General features: G+C 40.1%; 1 protein-coding gene across 1 annotated transcript; it reads right to left on the reverse strand.

Annotated features, from left to right (window-relative positions):
* Positions 1 to 1,862: 1,862 nt before the first annotated feature.
* Positions 1,863 to 2,321, reverse strand: LOC145164922 (uncharacterized). The gene has a single exon (XM_079083578.1). The coding sequence runs from the start codon at positions 2,319 to 2,321 to the stop codon at positions 1,863 to 1,865; it is 459 nt and encodes a 152-aa protein (XP_078939704.1).
* Between the last annotated feature and the right edge of the window lie 23,496 nt (positions 2,322 to 25,817).

The raw sequence follows: 25,817 nt of genomic DNA on the forward strand, positions 1-25,817 counted from the left end.
AAATATTATAAAACTATATGGAAATATATTTCGTTTCATATGTAAATTTCACTTGATTTGTGAATGATCAAAGAGTTGAAATATTAAGTCGGATTCACTTTGTAAATGTTAAAATTGAAATATTTACAGTTTAGATTCACAGAGTGAATCTGAACTGATCGGTTTTTTTTAATCGATATTGATGTTTATTAATAGAGGACAAATAATTGAGGTTTTTTCGTATAATTAGTTTTTTGGATAAAAATAAACTTAAATATTGTAAAAAACAACAAAACAAAGTAGGTTTTTTTCGAAAAAAAAAATTATTTTCTATATCTCAACATTGATCTCTATGGAAAGAAGATAAAAAATCGTGAACAACTGTATATTCAGGTTTTTTTCGATAGAAAAACGTGGCTTAAAAAATTTAAACGAAAAAAAGAGGTGGATTTTTGATAAAGAGATGGATTTTATGGTATAATTCGGTGTACATGCGTCCAATATACAAATGTACATTCAATCCCTTGGTTGTTGATCATTATAATTTTCGACGCTCACGATTTGTTCATTGGTTCCTTGTTAATAGTGGTTATATATATATATATATATATATATATATATATATATATATATATATATATATATATATATATATATATATATATATATATATATATATATATATATATATATATGGGTAAATGTCACTGTAGCCCAACCATCTTACAAGTTATGGTTTAAATGGTCCCTATTGTGTGTGTGTGTGTTTTTTTTATTATGCATTTGAGAGGAATGAAGTCTTACTTTACCGGCTAAAGTGGTCCACCTACCTATTTTAACAGGTAAACCATACACGTCGTAATAATAGTCAGCAGATGAGTCCACCTTGACTTAACTCTTAGTTAACTCGTGTACATTTCATTGAGTTTGATCGGTTCTTTGCTTGGGGCCTAAGAGACACTGTGCACCCATCAATCAATAAAAGGAATGGCTTATTCGATGAAACCCTAAATCTTCAAGCCCCTTTTCCACTAAAGCATACCGACAATCCGACATAACCTCACTTTAACGTGAATCACGATGGTGACCCCACCGCCACATTCACCGGATTCGATATTTATAAATTCAAGAGACCGTCTCAACTTTGGCGATTTGCATACTATTTATTGTGATTGTGGAGCAGAAATTGCAGAACAGAAAATAGAAGTCGCCCGTCTAAAAGAAGAAATGGGTCGAGATTTGGTGTTAAGCAGGGTTGAGTCACTCGCATTGCATCGTCGGATTGAGCGCACAAAGAAAAAGTTGACTTCGCTAACGGTATTAGTGAGCGGACTGGTGATTGTGAGTTTTGGTTTTATGGTGATTTGCATACTATTTATTGTGATTGTGGAGCAGAAATTACAGAACAGAAAATGGAAGTCGCTCGTCTGAAAGAAGAAATCGGTCGAGATTTGGTGTTAAGCAGGGTTAAGTCACTCACATTGCTATTGTGTGGCATCGTTTTGTTTCTGATATAAGTGTACATAAAATAATATTTAACAAACACATACCATATAAAACACTAGCAACACATACAATATAAAATAGTTGCACCCATGCAAGTCTATTACATCCAAACATAAACGTATGGGACCACACACATATTAGTCTTAACAAACAACCAACATATTACTATAAGAAACAAACTTAAATAACCCATCAAATAACCAACATAGTCTTAACAAACAACCAACAAGCACTTATCCATATTCAATATTCATTGGATTGTCACCTGAATTTCCTTCTCCATTTTTCCCTTCAACTCTTTTATCCAATTTTTTCTTTATAATCCTCTCAGATTGCTTCCGTTTATGTGCACCTGTTGTTTTTGAACCATTTCCTTCCTATTCATTACCACCTTTAGTAGTTGATCTATTTCTCTTCACCTTGAGTTTTTCGAACCTCTCAACTTGAGGACATGTAACCTTGTTGTGACCAACTTTTTTACACACACTGCAAAGAATTTTCTTCCCAACCTTTAACACAATGTGTCTAGTAGTCTTTTCACCTGGGTCCTTCCTTCTATTGACTTTAGGCCTGCCTGGCATTTTCCTCTTCAAAGGTGGCTGTGGTGGTATGAATTCAGTACTTGGCCACATATTGCTGCCATTCATCCCTTTCGTATGAAACTTGTAAGTGTTTTGGTAAATAGCTCCAAAGAACATGGGATCCACATAACTTCCCACATCTATGTTTAGGTAAGAGATAGTTGCAACTGAGTGCACACACCCATAGCCATTTAATTGCCATACTCTACAAGAATATGTCTGCTTGTCTAATCCACCACATAAGACTCTGCTCATTTTCGTGTCTCAAACCGGTTCAAACTAGTTGGCAAAACCTACTAATATCTAATAACATTTCCTTTCATGCTCAAATGAAACTGCCTTTCCATAACATACAATCTAATCTCTTCAAGCATTGTGATGATTGGTTTTTTCCTTGCATCTCTTATGACATTGTTAAAGCTCTCCGACAATCCATTTTCTACAACATCACACATCTTGCCCTCCCAAAAGAAAGCTCTACACCATGATTGTGGGTTCTTCTATGTTAGATACTCAAAGGCTGAAGGATTGAGAAGTTGTATTTCCTTCATTGTTGCATTGTGTAAAGGCTCAGTAGATGCCTTGCATGCCTTCCAAAACATCTTCTGATAACGTACTCCGGGGAATCTTTTCCTAAAGTTGGCAACAATATGCCTTGCACACTGTCTGTGTTCAACACTAGGCGAAATCTCTTTCACAACTTCCAATAGTCCCTTCACATATAGAGTTGAATTGGTAAAACAGTAGAAGTAAATATCATTTAAAAATAGAATACAACTAAGTAACATACCTTATGCTGATCTGACATCAATGTAATTCCAAAACCATTTGCCATTCCTAAGTCATCTTTTAAATTCTCCAAAAACCATTTCCAATTCTCTTTGTTTTCCATACAAACAATTGCTCATGCAATTGGGAATATATGATTATTAGTATCCCTTCCAACTACACATATTAACTCTCCAGTACATAACCCCTTAAGGAAACACCCATCCATGTTTATTACTCTTCTACAACTGCCGCTCCAACCGTGCTTTAATCCCTCAAAACATACATAAAACATACTAAAGTAAGTTTTCCCATATAGCATACTATTGACATCCATTTTTACAGTTGATCCAGAGTTTGATCTTCTTATCTCCTCACCATATGACCAAATCTTTGAATAGTGCTCAACCATTGTGCCTTCAATTAGCCAATAGCATGCTTTTTTTCTCTCCTACAATGACCCACACTTACATAAATACCAAAAGTCTTTTTCACTTCTTCCTTGAACATCCTAACACTCATTTTATGTATTTGTAAGAACTCAGTTGTGAAATGGCTGCCAATCCAAGCATAGCTACCAATTGATCCAAGTTTGAAATTTCTTGCACATTATGCTCATCTATAAGGGACTTAATCTGGAAAGAGTTTTCTTCAATCATCCAGGATGCCCACATCCTAAACTTACACTACCCGGAACAACATTTAACAAAAAGTCTTCTACTGTCATTTTTTTTGTAGCACAACTGATAGCCGTTAGCAACAACATAATTACATAACATATGCTTTAACTATTTTGGACTATCAAATCGCATTCCTAACACAGGTTTTTGTTTTTTCCAATGCACATTTTCATTGTATGTATTAACCTCTTCAAGATTTACCTCATTGTCTTCCATTTGAAGATATAGATCCTTATGAGGTGGACTGTTTGGGGTTGACTGCACCTTTGGCCATAACTTGCTCAAAAACACATCGGTCATGGTCTTAGTCATTGGAATGAAATCTACGTGGTCAAGGTCATCGTGTATATTACCTTGCAGTTCATCCGGATCATTCTGAACAACTCCCTTAGAATGATTGTCTTCCACACCGCTCCCATCAAGTTGCTCATCGATAATCCATTGATACACATTCACACCTAGATAATCCATGTATACATCCAGGACACAACCAACAGCATGCCCATCTTCGATGAAGTCCTGGTAGTCTATTTCAGTAGCTAATATCCTCAATCCATCAGGAAAGTCTATTTTAAGTATGCAAAAATAAACATTTACACACCTTTCATTCGCAAATTTTTGCAGGAACTCAACAAACTCGTTCCTGTCCATTCCAGCAAAATCAACATCTTTGAACATTTGTTCAGCTCCATCCGTATAACTAACTTCGGGGTACCTCGTAAAATACCCAACAAAGTGAAGTTCGATCTTCATGTAAACCGCCATGACATCGACTTTTTAGACAAACGGTACGACAAAAAGGGGGAAGAAGACAATCGGAGGGTTCTTTATAAAATGTTTTGTAGGGAAAGCTCATTAAACGAGAAGGTTACATGGCATCGTAGGTGGATTAATTTTGATGACGTGCGTTTTAAATATGATGACTAGGACGGGGTTTACCGGCTCACGCCTTCCACTATGAACAAAATGGCTTTAAGCATAGGTTTTTTCGTATAATTGGTTTTTTTGGATAAAAATAAACTTAAATATTGTAAAAAAAAACAATAAAACTAAGTAAGTTTTTTTTTAAAAAAAATTATATATATCAAAATGGATCTCTATGAAATGAAGACGAAAAATCGTGAACAACAATATATTCTGGTTTTTTTCGATAGAAAAACGTGGCTTAAAAAAATTTAAATGAAAAAAAGAGGTGGATTTTTTGATAAAGAGGTTGATTTTATGGTATAATTTGGTGTACGTACGTCCAATGTACAAATGTACATCCATTCCCTTGGTTGTTTCGACGCTCACGATTGGTTCATTGGTTTCTTGTTAATAATGGTTCTCTATTGAAGCTCACCCTATATATATATATATATATATATATATATATATATATATATATATATATATATATATATAACCTATTAAATAAAAATGACTATGTGTCAAATGTACATTTCTAAAGTATTAACCTATCTTTTCTTCTTCATTCTAATCATGTCACATGGCATTACATAAATTCATTCACACTAAATTTTTTTAAAAACATAAATTATATAATATAATAAATATTATTCATATTTTACATTCTTATTTATAAATTATGACCGACATTAAACGTGGAGGAATATATAAAAAATACATATAAAATTATAAAAAGTCAATACAATAAGAAAAACATGATAAAGTAACACAACAAAATTACATGAGTTGACGATTAAAATTATAAATTAAAAAAAAACAAAGTATTCAATCATAAACTAATATAAAATAGTAAATATCTTTATTCGAAAAAACAACGATTTTCGAATGCAATTTAAAATGTACACATTCACACATTTCTACTCGGCATAATTGTTATCTCAAAATCTGAACGAATGAAAATAATTAATGAGAACGATGTGCCGGAACGACATATTCAATCGTATTTCCTTTAAAAAATAAAGTAGATTGTTTCGATAATCTCACCATTCATTTTCACTAGCATTTTAATTACTAACATCTACTTTAACCTACCGATTCTGAATGAAAACCCAAATAGTCCATCAACGATCTCCTCTTATAGAAAAATATCCCAATTTTCCGTCAAAGTTGATAAGCCTCGATGCATACGAGTTGAAATCATTAATAATAGAAGGTGTAGATATCACTAAATATTCTTCTGAATATACATCTGTAAGTCCCTAATTTGCCTGTGTATCAATCAGATCCGTTTGATGGTGCGGAATCCCAATCAAACGGATGATGTCAGATCAAATAGAAGAGAAGGAGAAGAAGAATAATATGAATCTTGTATAGTATTGATTAGAATGAAGATCCGGATACAAGATTCACACACACTAACACACACTCTCTTCTCTCTCTCTCTTTCTCTCCCTAGAACACCTTGGGTTTCACACACTTAAGCTCTCCACTATTCTATGTGTTCATCCATCTATTCCTCACACCCCTCACCCCTATATATACTCGACTGGGCCGGCCTTGGGTTTACGGCCGTAAACGGAGTTTACGGTCGTAAACACCCATTGGGCCGTAAACAGAGTTTACGGTCGTAAACCTGTTTACGGCCGTAAACACTACTTGGCCGTAAACCTGACCGTAAACACATATAATATTACAGAAAATTACAATCAACTAGAAAAGCAAAGTATAAACCATATTTTTGACCCAACAATCTCCCCCTTGGTTTATAGCTTTCTTTTCTTTTCTTAATTGACCCAACAAGCTCCCCCTAAAAATTAGCTGGTTTTTCTTCATAATCTTCATTGGGAGCTTGGCTTCAGCTTTAATCTTCAAATTCTTCACGACTTCAAGATGAACTTGATGAATCTTCAATGAATGACTTCATCTTGAGCAGTTGGGCTTTTCTTCAGAATTTGGCATTGAACGCACATTGGGTGAGGAGGCTTGACGTACTGATTCTTGAAAAATAGCGCTTTCAGCTTGAGAATCTTCAGAGAGAACATCAGAGAGAACAAATCTTTTGGATCACTTCAGCAGGTTTAAGATATCAGCAGACTGATTGAGGAGGCTTCAATGCAATCTGTCACATAATCTTCAATTGCAGCTTCACCTTGCTTCTGGGGTTGAAGGATTGAATGTCGAAAGAATAATCTTCATTTCTTGCTCCTTCGAATGAGAATTCTTCGATGCTCACGGATGAAACTTTGATTCAGAAATCTTCAACACAAACTTCCATGAGTTTCATCTTCACCTGAATTCACTATTCAAGACAAAACAAAACTAAAAGAAAATTTTAGCACACAATATTTTTGGATTTTTCATATTTTCTGAAAAAGAAATAAAACAGAAATAACACTATTTTTGGCTTTTTAATTTTTTGATTTTTGTTTGGTTTTCAAAATTTTTAATTCTCCCCTAATATTTAAATTAGAAGAAACTTTGAACAAATTTAACAAAAATAAAATGATATCTAACTTTAAGAATGATTTGGGATCAAAGTTTTTAGACAGCCTTTATCCACTTTTCGGTACCTTTTATCTTCACGTCTTTGTCTGGTCGATCGCCGGTATTGTGGTCCACTTAAACACGAGAAATTGTGACAATTTTAGGACATACTATTTGTTATAAGACAAGGTGAACCTAAGTTCCTAGATATTAAATCTGATCCTAAGTTCCTAGATACTATATCTTAAGGACCATTCAGCTGACGACGACCAGGGATATTGTTGTCCACCTAAATTGAGCAGCGAGATCTATAGACAATCTTTGAGTGTTCAATTTTAATTGTACTGGAACATGTTTCCCGCTTCCTGATATGCCCCAGTAATCAAGAACTTCCAGAGTACTCCTTACATCGGGTGAGCAGACAATCATTAAGAGAGAGAATGGATTCAGATTATTATTAATTATAGTTCTTAGAGGGATTGAGAAGTAGAATGGTGCATATACTGTATACCAGGTCGGATTATGAGTCACGCAAAGGAGACAGTATATGGCTAACAGATAGGAAGAGTTTCACAGAAATAATATGCAGAGAAATAGATTTGCATATGTTGCTGTCCAGGTCGGATCTCTTCCAATCACGCAAAGGATGCAACATATGACTGACAGATAGGAAGAGAAAGAAAACGATTTTCTACAGACCTAACTCATTGGAATTTACCAGTCGCCCCATCAATACCGGAATTAAGGACATAATCCGCACATCGAGGAAAAGTTAATCCATAGTTCCAGATACGAGTTCTTTAATATGACCAGTAGATTCCCATATATATCTCCCTGCTCAACCTATCCGAGCGTCGTATTGTCAGGCTAAACGGATTTAACTAGGTCAAGATTTGTCAAGTCTAAGAATTTCTTAAGTTCAACTCTGCCTAGTCAAGTCCATTTAGAATCTTTCATGCCTACCAGCGCATCAAACCCAGAGCATAGACCCTTCAACTTTGGGTACGTTACGCAGACTCAGATTGCCTGTTATCACTTGAAGATATCACTTCCCAAAACATCTCCCTCAAACTCATTTCATTAACCAACATATTTTTGGATTTTTGGATTTTCTAATGTTTTTGGATTTTGTTTAAAACTTTCTAATTTTTTTGTTTTGTTTTTATTTCTCCCCCTAAATTTGTGCATAGGAGAAAAACGAAAGTAAATGCGCAAATTTAAACTATCCTAAAACAAAAATTAGTCTTTAAAGCGAATCAGCTTAAGAAAAACTCAGGAGTATAGAGAGGAAAACTCAAACCGTAAGTCATCGATTGAATTTGCATCCAGAAGGTCTGAGAACAGCACGCATAATCTCAGAACAGATCCGAAAATTCTTCATGTCATTAAGCACTAACCCCATGTGTGATCCCTTCTTTTCTTCCTTTCCCGCAAAGGACACATACTCCCAGACAATGTTCTGAGTGTTGTACACTTGAGAGATGTCTCCTATCATGTGCCAGGAACAGCCACTACCAACAAACCGAAGTCTCATGATATGCCTCCATAGCTACTCCGACACAGAGCGGGATCAGTTGGTCTTTGGAACCCAGTCCATTTTGAAACTGGGTCGACCTTTGTCATCCTTGCATGGTACTCTCTCCCATGACATATCCTGTTTATCACAAACAAAAGATGAAGAAATATTAGAGTCATTAGTTGATTTGGGAGAGTGAGCCTTTGGAACCCATTTGTAGTTGGGTTTAACCCATTTCTTTTTCGATCTGATGGGTGGCTCAGTACTTGCTTTTGATCTTGATGTCGGCCGTTGAGATGACTTTGATTTTGACTTCACGGGAGCATCTCTTGGATTTGGCTTCTTGGCCGACATTTCCTTCTTGCCCTTGGGATTCAGATTCTTGGCCTTGGAAGTTGAATTCTTGGCCTTCTTGGCATTCCAGTCGCCAATGTCTGATCGTGACCTTGAGGGGTTTCTTTCGGAGTATCTCCCTCTTGGTGTGTTCTGCCACCCTTGTGTATAGTAGGGAACGTATGCGCGATTAGGACAATTTCTGGCAATGTGTCCAGGTGTTCCACAGTGAAAACATGTCTTTTTCTTCACTGTGAAGTTGTTTCTTCCTGCCCCTGGTGGCGTATCTTTGCCTTGTTTCTTGCTTTTCCCAAACGCACAGTTACAACAGGCACTCTGTTTCACTGGAATTGGTGGCCTGTATTTCTGAACAGCAGGTTGATCAGAAGCAACTGAGTTCGAAGCAACCGATTCAGAGTTCAAGGAGATGTTGGTTTGTTCAATGGTGTTCTCCTTGTTCTCATCCTCTACTACTTTACCTGCACATGTAACAGAAACATCTGGAGCATCAGGATTATCAACATTAATAATGCCTCCTGATACAAAACCAGCTGGTTTGCCATATTGAAGATGTGCCTCCCTGTCAATTTCTTCCTGTGTCGAAAGGATGGATGTGTAGTTATGATTGAAAGGTGGAGGAACACTATCATACCCTAGACCCTTGTTTTGATTATCTTTGAATTTTAATTGGGTTTCAAATAAGGAGTCGACTGTCTTACTTGACGCAGTATAATTTTTGAAACTAACATCAGTTTTTCCACACTTAATTTTCAAGGCGTCAAGTTCTTCGGTTACAGCATCAAGTTGTCTCTTAATATAGTCATAATTTTCACACTTGTTGCTGAATTCTTCCTGAAGCTTCCTAAAGTCCTTTATTTTTGTTTCTAACTGGGCCTTTAGGGGTTTCTGTCCTTTCCTGAGTTGATAACCTTCATATCTCAGGTCCTCAACTTCTCTTTTTAATAAATCATTATGTTCACGAAGAAGTTTAATCGTGGCTTCACATGATTGAGAACATGAAACTTCACATGATTGAGAACAAGAAACTTCATTGACCGGAAGGTTTGTGGAACTCATTGTTTTTCGACAATTCAAAGCGTCAAGTTCTTCAATTACTGCAGCAAGACTAAGACGATTGAGATCTTTTGTCTTCTTGATGTCAGCCACGTTCATATCCCATGATTTCGGAAGTGCATTTAATAGCTTTTTGTTTATCTCAGATTTGGTCATGAAGATCCCAGCTATATTCATCTCAGTAGTGAGTGTGGTAAAACGCTGCAATTGAGCTTCCAGGGTTTCTCCAGGGATATAATCGAACATGTTGAAATTTTGTCTTAACATCGCCTGACAACTCTCTTTCATGTCTTCAATTTCCTCGTAAACTTCAAAAACTATTAAAAGCACAACTAGAACTTAAAAGTCAAACTTAAATTTAAAAAAAAGCCCTTTGACTATAAACCTCAAAAGTCAAATTTAAAAAGTCAAACTCAAAAGTCAAACTTGAAAAGTCAAACTTAAAAGTCAAACCGAAAAGCTAAATTTGAAAATTTTAAAAGTCAAACAAAAAGGTCAAAGTTTAAAGTCAAAGGTCAAACTTTAAAGTAAAAAGTCAAAAATAAAAGTCAAAATTTAAAAACTAAAATTTTTGGTTGAAAATGGAATTTAAAATGAAAAGAAATTGAATTTTGGGATGAATTTGTCAAATTGCGAAACTTGGATGCGAGAATGAGATGTTAAGTTTAAAATTTCGAGGGATTGAAACAAACGATCTGTTGGTCGAGTTGGTTAAACGCGCTGTGGCAATGACCTAGAGGTCCCGGGTTCGATCCCCGGCACCCCAAACTTCGCGTCCCTTTTTATTGAAGCGCGCCTGAATCCCACTGATGCTGCCGAGCCGAGCCGATCCGTCCTCCAAGCCGCGATCCACCAAGTCGTATTCCGAGCCGAGCCGTAAACCGCCGAACCGAGTACTCCGAGCCGCAAGCCGCCGACCGTAAACTCCGGCGACCGTAAACACGTTTACGGCCGTAAACTCCGGACCGTAAACTCCGAAAAACCCTAGCCGCAGCCGCCGCCGACCGTAAACACTTCGGAAATCGCTGTTCTTGACGAAAAACAGCGTTTTTGCCCCTTTTTGCTCCAAAACTCGATCAAAAACTCGTTTTTAGGAAAAACGCGAAGAAGAAACCCCCCTTATTTTGCCAAGATCTATCCAAAAACGCAGGAATTTTTCAAAAATAAGATCAAATAAGCTCCAGATCTGACAAAAATTGATTGATACAACCAAGCTCTGATACCAATTGTAAGTCCCTAATTTGCCTGTGTAACAATCAGATCAGTTTGATGGTGCGGAATCCTAATCAAACGGATGATGTCAGATCAAATAGAAGAGAAGGAGAAGAAGAATAATATGAATCTTGTATAGTATTGATTAGAATGAAGATCCGGATACAAGATTCACACACACTAACACACACTCTCTTCTCTCTCTCTTTTTCTCTCTCTAGAACACCTTGGGTTTCACACACTTAAGCTCTCCATTATTCTATGTGTTCATCCATCTATTCCTCACACCCCTCACCCCTATATATACTCGACTGGGCCGGCCTTGGGTTTACGGCCGTAAACGGAGTTTACGGTCGTAAACACCCATTGGGCCGTAAACAGAGTTTACGGTCGTAAACCTGTTTACGGCCGTAAACACTACTTGGCCGTAAACCTGACCGTAAACACATATAATATTACAGAAAATTACAATCAACTAGAAAAGCAAAGTATAAACCATATTTTTGACCCAACAATCTCCCCCTTGGTTTATAGCTTTCTTTTCTTTTCTTAATTGACCCAACAAGCTCCCCCTAAAAATTAGCTGGTTTTTCTTCATAATCTTCATTAGGAGCTTGGCTTCAGCTTTAATCTTCAAATTCTTCACGACTTCAAGATGAACTTGATGAATCTTCAATGAATGACTTCATCTTGAGCAGTTGGGCTTTTCTTCAGAATTTGGCATTGAACGCACATTGGGTGAGGAGGCTTGACGTACTGATTCTTGAAAAATAGCGCTTTCAGCTTGAGAATCTTCAGAGAGAACATCAGAGAGAACAAATCTTTTGGATCACTTCAGCAGGTTTAAGATATCAGCAGACTGATTGAGGAGGCTTCAATGCAATCTGTCACATAATCTTCAATTGCAGCTTCACCTTGCTTCTGGGGTTGAAGGATTGAATGTCGAAAGAATAATCTTCATTTCTTGCTCCTTCGAATGAGAATTCTTCGATGCTCACGGATGAAACTTTGATTCAGAAATCTTCAACACAAACTTCCATGAGTTTCATCTTCACCTGAATTCACTATTCAAGACAAAACAAAACTAAAAGAAAAATTTAGCACACAATATTTTTGGATTTTTCATATTTTCTGAAAAAGAAATAAAACAGAAATAACACTATTTTTGGCTTTTTAATTTTTTGATTTTTGTTTGGTTTTCAAAATTTTTAATTCTCCCCTAATATTTAAATTAGAAGAAACTTTGAACAAATTTAACAAAAATAAAATGATATCTAACTTTAAGAATGATTTGGGATCAAAGTTTTTAGACAACCTTTATCCACTTTTCGGTACCTTTTATCTTCACGTCTTTGTCTGGTCGATCGCCGGTATTGTGGTCCACTTAAACACGAGAAATTGTGACAATTTTAGGACATACTATTTGTTATAAGACAAGGTGAACCTAAGTTCCTAGATATTAAATCTGAGTATAACTCCCAAAGATCTCATGTGCAGAAATCATGGTGTGATGCGCTGCAATCATGTCGGCTCCTTTCCTTTCGAAGAAGAAGTACCTGAAACTAAAACTAAAAACCGTAAGCACAAATCTTAGTGAGTTCCCCCATCATACCACATACCATACAATAAATATATTATCAAACATATCTGAGTGCCCGACCTACCCTGCTGAGCATACATGGGTGCTCAACCTACCCATGTCAGGCATACCAGGGTGCCCGGCCTACGCCTGTCAGGCATATCTGGGTGTCCGACCTACCCTACCAGGCATATCTGGGTGCCTGACCCACCCTCCGATTTATCTCAACCGGTTACGGGGTCTATTTCACCCCTATCACTACCACATAATAACATATCATAACCATATTGCCAGGCATATCTGGGTGTCTGAGCTACCCTCCTATTTATCTCAACCGGTTACGGGGTCTAATCCACCCCTCCTACCACTATCACATAATATCATAGCATACTAGCACATAAAGCATAACATATAGTGGCATTCCAGCCAATTATCACAAAGACAATCATATCTATTATAATAAGCTACTAGTGGGCCGACATTGGTGCCTTCGACCCACTTCTACAGGAAGGTAACTTACCTCAAAAGTTGCACAGAACTTGCTAAGGCCTGACTCCGTATATCAGCTCTCTACTCAATGCCTACATTCACCAAGTGATCAATCCATCAAAATCCCGTAATACCCAAAATGCCCCCAGAAGTCAAACTTGGTCAACCATGGTCAAAGTCAAGGTTAACAGTCCATGTTGACCCAACTCGTCGAGTGCATCCATCAACTCATCGAGTTCCTTCAGTCTTCAGAAAACGGAGAAAACCCTAGCCAACTCGCCGAGTCATCTCTTCAACTCGCCGAGTTTTCTCAATAATCAAAAAGGTCGGGGGACCACGATCCAACTCGCTGAGTTGGGTAAACAACTCTTCGAGTTTTCCTTAGTCTTAACTCATTCAGTCACTTCTAAGCGAGTCTAATGCCCCCAAACCATAGATCCGGTCCCCTTGGGCTGAGATACCACGTAAAGTTGCTAACTTTACGTCCATGCATGGTATCAATAGGATAAAAACACTAAAACTAAGCTTCATAAGGGACCTAGGGCATGGAGGAGGGCCAAGACTTGATAAAGATGGCAACTTTAAGTCTCAAGAGGCCATGAAATGTCTAGATCTGAAGTCATAACTTCATAACATGTTCAAATCCATGAATGACTCCAAAATTAGTTACTAAAGGCCATAAACTTCTCAAAGAAGAGATCTAGCAAATAAATACCAGCATAGCTGGTAGTGATGCATCTGGGTTATAGGCCTCAATGGGTGAGGTCAGGAGTTCGACTCTTGGCTGAACACATTTGGGGGATCTTCCCTGGAGTGGCGAATAAGGGGAAAGGCCGAGGTGTGTGGGCTTGCCCGATACTGGATCCACATTACTAGAGCCCGGTACGCTTGCAGAGATATCTCACCGGTTAAAAAAAATAGTCAAGGTATCAACTTTATACCTCCAAATGGTTGCAACAAGACTGAAAATCCTAGATCTAAAGCTTCTCCCTTCAACTTTGCACCACCAACTTCACACTCCTTCAAGAAAAGCACCAAAGAACACTCTTTAGGCTCACACACACTCAAAATGGGGAAAGACTCACGATTAGGGTTTTCTCTGGACTAAGGGGACGATGAGGGAGGCCACAATGAAACATTAAGGCCTGTAAATAGGGGACAAAATCCTGAAAATTAGTGTTTCATTTCTGCCATCCTAATCGTCGAGTTGAGGCCTCTCAACTCGTCAAGTAGGTTTCTTAAGCCGCGTCCCAAATCATCTCTACTCGACGAGTCTGGGGCTCCAAACTCATCGAGTTTCTCTATATAAAAGTGCATAAATTATGATTTTAAATACATACCAGGAACACATGCGTTACAAATACAGATAAAGTCTTACGATGGCAGTGCATATAATAATCGAATGATCTTTGAATGCAACGCCTTCTAACTCATAACTACCATAGCAAAATTTAGCACAACGTATTTAGAGATTGAAAATGGTAACGATTTGCAATCTAAAGTCGTTGGTTTATAAACAAATAAGAATTTTTTTGGATATTCATCTCCATTATCACATTCAGCAACAATGAGTCCGCAGAAGGAAGATGCTAAAATTGTATACAAATTTGGTATAGAACCATTGTCAAAATTCTTCCCACCGCATGACGGAACAAACTAACTCTCTATAGTTCCCCATTTTTTTTTGCTGAACAATAACTCCAAAAACCAGATTATGTTTATGCTTGTATATATAACGAACATGCCTGTTGTACGTTAGTTTTTCAAAATATTTACTTGTACATTGTAAACTATCAAATGTCTGTAATTATGTTATTGAAAGCATTTTAATAATCATCTCAGAGTCCAACGATGATAACTGTAAAACAAACAAAATAATCAAAATTGTATAATTTTAAGTTAAACATATTTTATATAAAATAAAACATGTAACATATTCATCTAAAACATTTGTATAACAATACTAATGAAGTAAATAGAATTTAATAACCTATGATGGATGAGCGATCTTGTGTAGCATTACTTTTATTGCCCGAAGTGTACTCCATTATTGATTTGATGAAGCAACAAATGTGTATACCATAAATGTATAATGAATTGAAGTGATCTGATAAGTTGAATTGACAAGTAATAACCAAAACATGAGGTAATATCTGTGAAATATTCACAACTGTCGTAGCAAAAAAACTTAATCAAACAAATGGGAGAACTTCAATGTCTGTTAGGTGTGAGACCCATGTAATACAAGTTTATTAAAAAAAATTAAGATCAAATTTTGAATATCAATCAATTATTAAAGTAATACTTTTACATATAAACAAAGACTTTATTGCATAAGTATGTATTTGAACCCAAATTACTAAAAATTAGTAATGACATATTTTAAATAATTGTTAAACGGTCGACCGAAGGTGATATTGAAGGAATGGGAAAATAAAAAATATAATATGTTGAATTCAAACGTTAATCACTTAATTTTATCATGAAAAATAACAACTTCAATGTAGTGATGAAAAACGATCGACCGAAGGCGATATTGAAGGAATGGGAAAAAATCAATGTGTGAGTCGTATTTTGAGGTCTTAATTTTTGTTTGTTTTAACTTTTAAACGTAGAAGGTTAAAATAATAAGGGGCAATTATGTAAATTCATTTTATGTCAGAAAATGATTTGATATTTAGGGGCAATATGGGAAAAGTGACTGTCGAGTTAACTATGTTTGCATTGAAGTCACTGAAAACAGGTAACGGTTCCGCCATATTTATCTCAAATTCATTAATTTGATTCAAGTTGGGCCTTGCTTTTGGGCTTTGGTGATTGGGTTATTGATGGGCCATCTGAGAACAAGTGTATGGACTAGGAAAATTTGGGTGGGCTTTAGTGTAAGGCCATGTAAGGGGTTTGGGTCAAATTTGGAAAATTGGGCCATATATTGGGCCTTGATTGATTGTTTGGTTTTTTTGGGCCTTAAGAATGTGAGTTTGGGCCTTGGGCTTCGATCAAGCTATGTTGGGGGTAAAATGGTCTTTTCACCCCAAGTATGTATTTATGGTTATGCTTTGGAACCCAATTATGAATTGGGTGTTATTTTGATGTTGACAGTTCAGGGATCTGTCAGCCAGCAGCCAAAGATTTATCCGCGGGACTTCAGCAGTACGAGGTGAGTCTCCTCACTGTTTTATGGTCGAAGGCACCAATGGTGTCCCATGATTATGTTATGTTAGTATGATAGCTATCTTCGTAACTCTTGCATGTGTATGTCGACTATTTGTATGATATGTATCTATGTGATTATTGCATGTGTATGTGTGTATTTGATATATGTTATATGTATGATGGGCAGGCCCCGATCTATTATTGAGCTCGGCTCGATGTCGGGCGAGGCCTGATTCCGGACGGGGCCCGATGCCGGTGGGGCCCGATGTCGGACAATCTCCGATGTCGGGCGGGGCCACCTAAATGTTTATTTTATGTTTGGTATGTGTTATTTAAGGAACTCCCTAAGCTTCGTGCCTACGCTTTTCAGTTTATGTTTCAGGTACTTCTAGTTTAAAGAAGGAAGAGCTTGGGTTGACTGCATGGCACACACTTTATGTTCCGCATTTGACTTTGTTCTGGGAATTATACTCTGATTGTAATGTATTGGTTTTAAAACAAGTAATTGATGATGCTTCTTCTATAAATAAAAATGAAATTTTATGTCAATATTTATGGGTCGTTACAAGTTCGTATCAAAGCCTTGGTTTGAGGGATTCAGGCACACTCTCGGGGGTGTATGGACTCAAACTGAGGATTTGGTAAGGTTTTTCAAAGAGAAATATATTTTAGAAAGGGATTTTTCTAAAAGAAGAAAGGGTGTGGTGCATGCAATCAACCGAGCTCAAGTAAGTTTTACCAAATTACCCATACATGTTATCTGTTATGCTTTGATTTGTGAATATGTGGAATTGCATGCTAGTTAGGGCAAAGGATCTGCTCAGTTTTTGCATGTGAGAATGCTAGGAGAGATTCCTTTGTATACATATTGTATGAGCTTATAGACTTGCATGCTAGTTCTGATTATTCAATGATAGGTTGGCCTATTAGGTGATGCTTGGTAGTCTAGGAAACATTGGATGCTGAGTTGGGTTGGTTTGTATGTGTAAGGCAATCAGTAGAGGGAGTGGGAGCTCCTAGTATGTGTTGTAGTAGGTTGGATTGGAGTGATAGTGCACGAATGCTGCTTGCTTTGTGCTTTGTGGAACTCCTAGGTTGGATAATCTCAGAGTGACAGATTTGACTCTATTGCGCAACTCTTGTCTGAGTCCAACCGTTGTAGGGATGAGTCTGTTACTAGAAGGATTATCTAAGCTTGGTTGTATGTAATTGTGTTCATGAGGTAGGTGACTGGCATTATGGGGAGTTCTTCAGCAGTTGATGACAGTGTGAGGTTGGGAACCTAGGAAAGCCTAGGGATTGCTTCGATGGGTTTTGTTATGTTGCGTCACTAGTGTTTGGTGTATGGATTTGAGAAGGTAACTTAGAGGATTCGGGAGGATTCTTAACGAAAGTATGGATAGGTGTGGAAGGTAGTATTGGGCCCGTGCTACACAGGATCCATACTTGAACCAGGGAGAGTCTTGGAAAATGTAGGAAGCCTGTGGGATAAGGATTCTTGGGAATATTCAGATCTGTTGCGTGTCGTCTCAGTATGGTGTTGAGCACTCAGGAATGAGGTCCAGGTTCTGGTTCCTGTTCAGTGGCATGTACTAAGTCGATCGATGCGCAGACGCGGGAGTTTATCTCATCAGAGATTATGCACGGTATTTTTGAGTGGACCTCGGTGGTCTTTGGTTCCGCCAAGGAAGGGATCTTGGAGCTTTTGGATGGTCATCTCGGGGCCTTTCGGGCCGGGATTGCGGTAGGGCAGTTGGGGGCTCATCAGGAGCCCAAGGCTTGGAGGACATTATGGTTAGCTCTTGTCATTTGGGATCAGAGGGGAGTTCTATACCATGTACTCAGGAGGGTCAGGGTAACTTTGGTAGAGGAAGTCAGGATTTCTTCAGATGCTCCTGCGGGTATTTCATCTTCTGTCTTCTCCGGGGTTGATATCGAGAATTGGTATTAGGTTGGAATTCTGATTGGGCTGCGTAAGCTATATCTCTGGTTAATTATCTGCTATTGTCTGGATTACATTATCAAGGATTGGGATATGCCATCCTGCATGACGGGAGTCTTCGATGAATCTTCATAGGGTCGTATCTTGTTGAGTGGGTTCAGCGTGTCCCGTTGTTGTTCAGGGTCTTTATCGGGACAAATCATGGTATTTCTTGGAGGACCTTTGGTCATGGTTAGCGGTTTAGTTCCCCAGTGAAGACAAGGTTCAGTTGTTTTATCATCTGTTCGGGTATGATCGGCGGTTGCCCATGGAAGAACTTTTGAGTTCCAGCACCACCGTATGGGTTGTAGTCGGTAGCAGGAAGATAGTAGTATCAGTTGCATAATTTTTTTGGTCATTCGATGTGCCAGTGGAGTTTTATATCTGTATGGGTTGTAGTCGGTTAGAGTTCAGTAATTCCTTGAGAATGGAAATTAGAGTAGAGGTTCGTCAGTGCATGGCAAGGGTAATGGTTCTTTGTCGCTATCATAAGAACTCAAGGAATTGGCATGGTATCATGGGAGGTGATTTGGATCATCAGACTGGTTAAGGTCTCAAGAGTATTCTTCCAGATTTCGGGAGTTGGGTAATCGTTGAGATTGGCTAGTAATGGAATGCTAGTGTTGGTAAGCGCATGTCATAGATAGTTCATTCTATATGAGGTTTGATGGGTTGGGAATCCATCAGACTTATGGGATGAAAGAGCTTCCACAAATCCAAGTGAGGGAGAATCGATCAGAATTTCCAGGAGTTGGGTCACGTGTGGAACTAGGGCAAGTTTCGCATCCTGGCCATGAGTAGATACAACCCAAGAGGTCGTCTGGATTGAAGTTGTATAAGTTGGAAGTCCAGGAAAACTTCCAACAGCTGGTCGACGCTTTCTTTGTTATGCATAGCAGGTTTGTGGATGGATTCAGATCGAGGGTCGTGTTAGGGCCTCGCTGCATGTTCTTGTCTGATGAGAGTTTCAGAATTCGAGGTATGACCCGAATAACTGGTTGGATGTGGGTTTCAAATCAGTTGCGTGGGGTTGTGATGGTTAAGGTGTGGTAAGGCCATAGGTGGTAACCATGGTCGATTTGAAGTGTTGTAAGACTGCGATGGGATTGTAGCATTCACCAGGCAGAAGTAGACAAACATTGGCGATGGTCATAAGTGTAAAGCGGAAATCAACTATGCCTTTGGCATGCCGGGTAGGACTGCTGAGGAGTATTTCATCGTTTTGGATTGAGGACCATTGGAGTCAGAGGTGGAGCTGGGCCTATGGAGCCCTGGTTTGGATGGAACCCATAGGCGAGGCTCGTGTCATTTTGGCAATACAGGTAGGACCTGGTCGAGACCGTTGCTTCAATGATTTGGATCTTAAATTGTAATCTGGTGGGTGGTCAGTGTCTGATGCAGAGAAGTTAATAGGCTGGGTAGCCTTGTTCTTTGGACTATTAGGAACCTGGTGATTGGATCAGGTGCGAGACTTGTAGTCTCAGCATTGGTTTGGGAACCTTTATATATCGATCTAGCAAGGTCTGTTGTTATTAGAAAGTATTGGGTGAAATGCAAGTTCAGATTTGCGGATCTCAGTTTATGAGTTGAGTATCAGGTTGGTTTATAGGTAAGATCTCGAGTCGGGTATCACAAATGTTTTGTGCAAAAATTTTATTTCTGTGGGTTGAGGATTGGGGTATCTATATGCCGAGGGCATCAATCGAAGGGTTCAAGGGTAATGAATGAATTCAGTTTTGATGATAGGTCAACTCTTGTGGTTGTGTCTTGGATTGGTTCTATTGGTAAGAGCATCAAGATAAGTGAGGGTGGTATTATTGACTTGGAGCTCGAGTGTGGAGTAGCTTCTTATTCTGAGGCGATGTCAGGTCACTTGCAGTTGGGTTTGGATAATCTTCGAGTACATGATTTGATCCTTTTGCGAAGCTCTCTTTTGAGTCTAACCATTGCAGGGATGAATCTCCTACACGTAGGATTATCTGAGCCTTCTGTCAAGTATAAGTGTTCTACAGGGATATTTGGTCTATGATTCTGTTTTCTAGTGGGAACCTCAAGTTATTAGAAATTGAGTAGTTAGCTGGGAGATAAGTGGATGTGATTCAACAATAATAATTCAGTATGGACGGTCTGTTAGGGAGTCAGACCATCTCGAGACTTCAGATTTCAGATTAATGTAACATCCAGACTTCCAGGTATTTTGTTTATTTATCTTTGAGGACCATTGAGCTACTTGACGAGTCGGTGCTACAACTCATCGAGTAGAGTCGCGATTAGCCACGTAGGATTAATGACCTACTCGACGAGTCCGAGAGCCTACTCGCCGAGTAGACGCTGGGATGAGAAACACTAAATCCCCATGTTTGGGGCCTATTTAAAGGCACTTATAGCCTCATTTGCGGCTACACTTCCCTGAGAGCAAACCCTAAACGGACATTGAGCTTAGAGAGAGAGAGAGAGAGAGTTTAGCTAATTTTGAGTGTTTGGTCCATCTTGTGAAGAGAATGGAAGGATTCCAAGCCAAGGGAATCCTTCCATTCTGGGTAAGGTATAAAGCTTGCACCTTTCTCATTATTTTGAATAGATCTCATGATTTTGGGAATCTAGGGTTTTTCCATCCAAATATGAGGACCTTGAGTGTTTTATGTTCATTGAGAGGTTTGGACTTCAGATCTGGACCATGTGAGGTCCCTAGAGTCGAAAAGCCCCTGCTTTATCCAATCATAATAGTGATCTTGAGTGAAAAATCCTTTTTGAATTACGTTTTGGCATTTTAAGCTCTAAATGCCATGCATGAACGTAAATCCTATGACTTTACGTGATAGACGAGTCCTAGGAGTGTAGATCTAGAGTTTGGGAAGGTTCTCTGCCTTAAAATCGACTGAATGAGATAAGAGTCTGAATGGACTCGCCGAGTCAAGGAACCGACTCGATGAGTCGGATAGGGTTGTCCCGAGGGTTTTGATCGTGCAGCAACTCGACGAGTTGACGGGTCGACTCGGCGAGTTGAGCCGGGCTTTTGAAGTGATTCTGAGGATGGCGAGCAGACTCATCGAGTCCCATAGGTGCACTCGACGAGTAGGGTCAACATGGACTGTTGACTCGAGTTTGATTTCGGTTGACTTAGGGTTTGGTCAACCATGTCTTGGGAAACCATGGAGGGGTAAAATGGTATTTTTCCCACTTCAAGAGAGAGAGAGAGAGAGAGAGAGAGAGAGATAACTTAGTAAATGTGTGACTTAAAGGGTTAATTAGATATAATTATCTTATGTGATTAGGCGGAGGCTAGATTTGGTGATTCACGTCCAAGGAGAATTCATTCACTTAGCTTACTTACGAGGTGAGTCTTCTCACTATACTTACCTTGAGTGGTAACCTATGTGTGACTGGAGTGTCTTATGTGTATATACTGTGTATTGAGATATCTTGCTATTTGCCTTTGTGATATGTATGTTGTGTAATATATTGAGTTGCTGAGTTGAGGGACCGGAGGGTCCATCTGACTTGTAGGGTCAGAGGGTCTTATCCGAGTATAGCCATGAGAGGATGAAGAGATATGATTAGTATTTTGGGGAACTCACTAAGCTTTGTGCTTACCGTGTTATGTGTTATGTGTTTCAGGTACTTCTCAGGATCACGGGAAGGCGCCAGATTGATTGTACACACGTCAGAGATTTGAGTCATGTTTTGAGAGGATCCTGGATTTGTTATAAATACAGTTTTTGGGATATGTGTTTGATGATTTGATACTATGACACTTTGAGATGTTTTGAATTGAGAAAAAAGTGCTTTCAATTTGAAAAATTTGGTTTAAAAATTTACGTTGTTACAAGTTGGTATCAGAGCCTTGGTTTGAGGGATTCGGATACACCTTCGGGTATGTTTGGACTCAAACTGAGGATTTGAGAAAGATTTTCAAAAGAAATGAATTTTTTTTAACAAAAGGAAGAGTTTAGAGAAAAATCGAGATGGAGCAGTGTGTACAATCAGCCAGAGCCCGAACGGTGATTTTCCAAGATACCCTTACTTAGTGTGTTATGAGATATTTATGAAATAATAGTGATGCATGCTAGAGAATGAGCTAGGTATTTCATATCTTAGGGCTAGGGTTGCCTGATTTGTGATGCCTTAGCTTAGGAGTCGTTGCTACTTGTTATGTGCTATGAGTATTTGCTAATGAGAGTAGTGAGCAGGAACACTTAGAGAGAGAATTCTGAGACGAGAGTAGTTTGATATTCGAGAGAGATAGAGTACTTGGGAATTAGAATCCTAGGAGGAGGACTTGGGGTGACTACAGACCGGGTGTGGAAGGTAGTATTGGGCCCGTACTACTGAAAACACCAGATCTGTATGCGACCCAAATAAGAATACTTAGGAAACTAAGGAACAAGTAGGGATGAGTGATCGAGTGTGAGTATGCTCGAGCGAGTCTCTGATGATTTTGTGTTGTGTTTCAGAGGCATCATGGTGGGTACACGCTACAACCCTGGAGGCAGTGGGACTAGTGATGATGAGATTCGGAGGATGATTCACGAGGAGGTGGCTGCAGCTATCCGAGCAGAGATTCCTGAGATGTTTGGGTCTATTAAGACCACCCTGATTGAGACGTTTGATGCGCGATACGCTGCCGTCACTGAGGCTGCTGCTGCTGCCGCCACTGCAGCTGTCGCCGCTGCTAGGCCACAGGGAGGTGACTCGTTGATGTCCCGGGAGTTCAGCAACACGAAGCCACCAGAGTTTGATGGAACACAGGATCCGATTGATGCGATGAGATGGATCTCTGATATCGAGGGTTGTTTTTACACATGTTCATGCCCAGATCACTTGAGAGTTCGGTTTGCGCTGAACCAGCGTCGCTTGGGAGCGAAGGACTGGTGTAAGTTTGTGATAGCCAGCTTTACCTCTGCAGATCATGATGCAGTAACATGGGAGATGTTTGTTCAGTTGTTCCGAGACGAGTATGTTTCCCCGGTGGAGAGGGAACGTTTGGTACAGGAGTTTCTGTCTCTCAAGCAGAAGACAGTGTCAGTGACTGAGATTTTGAGGATGTTCCACGAGAGGGCGATGTTTTTCCCTGAGCACGTGTCCACTGAGCAGGCACGTGTGAGCCGATATTTGAGCATACTGAGGAGGGATATACGAGAGTTCGTGGCAAACTCGTCATACAGGACATTGGCCGAGCTTCAGGCCAATGCCAGGAGGAGGGAGATTGAGCTTGAGTTACAGACTAGGGAGGAGGAGGAGTCCCGAGGTAGGGACCGGAGGCCAGTGCAGTTGCAGCCGGTGACAAAACAGGCTAAGCCCGCTGATACCAAAGCTGGGGGCCAGAAGGGCCTCACTTGTGGCAAGTGAGGCAAGAGCCACGAGGGGTAGTGCCGTGTGGGGATTTGCTACAAATGTGGCAAGGAGGGGCACATGGCGAAGGCTTGCCCCAAAGGGTTCTCGGTTTGCTTCCATTGCAACCAGACCGGCCACTGGAAGGCCGAGTGCCCTCAGCTCGTGTAGGGATCAGCCCAGGGATCTGCACCTGCTTCTTTGCATGCTACTGAGAGTTAGCCAGCGAAGGCCGAGACACCGAGGGTTCGTGGGAGAGCCTTTCAGCTGACAGCGGAGGAGGTCCGCGCAGCACCTGACGTCGTAGCCGGTATGTATTCTTATTATTATTCTTTTGAGATATTTTGTGCTTATATTGTGTTGTGTATAGGTACTTTTCTTGTGAATTATGTACCTGCTTTGGTGTTATTTGACTCGGGTGCGAGTCGATCTTTTGTGTCCATAGCTTTTAGTCGTCACATCGGTATCCGGCGTGAGGCGTTGAGTCGACGTCTGAGGGTTTCTATAGCAGATGTGCATACGGTTTTTGATACTGAGGTATTCTGAGGATGTGTGCTTGGGATTTTTGGTGTCGAGTTTCCGATTGACCTGGTACCGATCGCGATGGGTGATGTCTGTATCATCATGGGCATGGACTGGTTGAGCCGCTTTGGAGCAGTGATCGACTGCGAGCGCCAATTGGTGACTATACGAGACCCTAGTGGGGGAGTGCTTATAGTGTATGGTGAGGGTACCAGATCTGAGTCAGCGTTCTGCTCTGCCTCCAGGCCAAGGCAGAGTTTACAGCAGGGTTGTATGTGATTCTTGGCATACGTAATGGATTCGCGGACGGTGTCAGAGAGGCCGAGTTCTATCTCTGAGGTTCCGATAGTGCGCGAGTTCCCTGATGTTTTTCCCGAGGAGTTACCGTGTGTGCCTCCCGAGAGGCAGGTGGAGTTTCGGATTGATTTGGTTCTGGAAGAGGCACCTATCGCCAAGGTACCTTATTGCCTTGCGCCGCCAGAGATGCAGGAGTTATCCTTACAGCTTCAGGAGCTGCTGGGGAAGGGATTTATTCGACCGAGTAGCTCGCCGTGGGGAGCGCCGATCCTTTTTGTGAAGAAAAAGGATGGTTCACACCGAATGTGCATTGACTACTGGGAGATGAACAAGTCTACGGTCAAGAACTGTTATCCACTTCCGAGTATCGATGATTTATTCGATCAGCTTCAGGGGACATCTTGGTTTTCCAAGTTTGATCTGCGATCCGTATATCACCAGATGAGGGTATGCGAGGAGGATATACAGAAGAAGGCCTTTAGAACTCGTTATGGGCATTAGGAGTTCATGGTGATGCCTTTCGGGCTCACCAATGCACCAGCAGCGTTCATGGATCTCATGAACCGGGTGTGCTAGCCTATGTTGGACCAGTCGGTGATCGTGTTCATCGACGATATCTTAGTGAATTCGAGATCCAGATAGCAACATGAGGAGCACCTGCGAGAGGTTCTTGGGGTATTGAGACCGGAGTGGTTGTATGCCAAATTCTCCAAGTGTGATTTCTGGTTACGAGAGGTCCAGTTCCTGGGACATCTCGTTAATCAGAGCGGGATATTGGTGGAGGCTGTGAGACCGGAGAACCGCAAGAGGGAGCAGGTGATTGGGCAGGTGACTGAGTTTGTGACAGACAGTCATGGGCTTATGACTTTCCAAGGGCGGATTTGGGCGCCCTATACTGGAGGAGCTCGCCGTATTCTGATGGAGGAGGCGCATAGATCGAGATGCTCGATCCATCCAGGAGTCACTAAGATGTACTTGGACCTGAAGAGAGATTATTGGTGGCCCTATATGAAGAGGGACGTGGCTTGGGTAGTCGAGAGGTGCTTGACCTGTCGTCGGGTTAAGGCCGAGCACCAGCGTCCTCATGGAAAGTTGCAGCCACTAGAGGTTCCCCAATGGAAGTGGGAACATATTTCCATTGATTTTATCACCAAATTGCCAAGGACCACGCGAGGTGTCAGCGCGATTTGGGTCATTGTGGATCGGTTGACGAAGAGCGCTCACTTCCTTGCTATTAGTGAGAGTTCTTCTACATAGAGACTAGCTGAGATATATGTAAGAGAGGTGGTGGCTCGGCATGGAGTACCGACATCGATAGTGTCAGACCGGGATGTACGTTTTACTTCCAGGTTCTGGAAGAAGTTTCATGAGGAGTTGGGTACGCGATTGCACTTAAGTACGGCCTACCACCCGCCGACAG

Source organism: Lactuca virosa, chromosome 3 (assembly GCF_052849685.1).
Source record: "Lactuca virosa cultivar CGN04683 chromosome 3, Lactuca_virosa_CGN04683_v6, whole genome shotgun sequence".
In the NCBI taxonomy this organism is placed as follows: domain Eukaryota; kingdom Viridiplantae; phylum Streptophyta; class Magnoliopsida; order Asterales; family Asteraceae; genus Lactuca; species Lactuca virosa.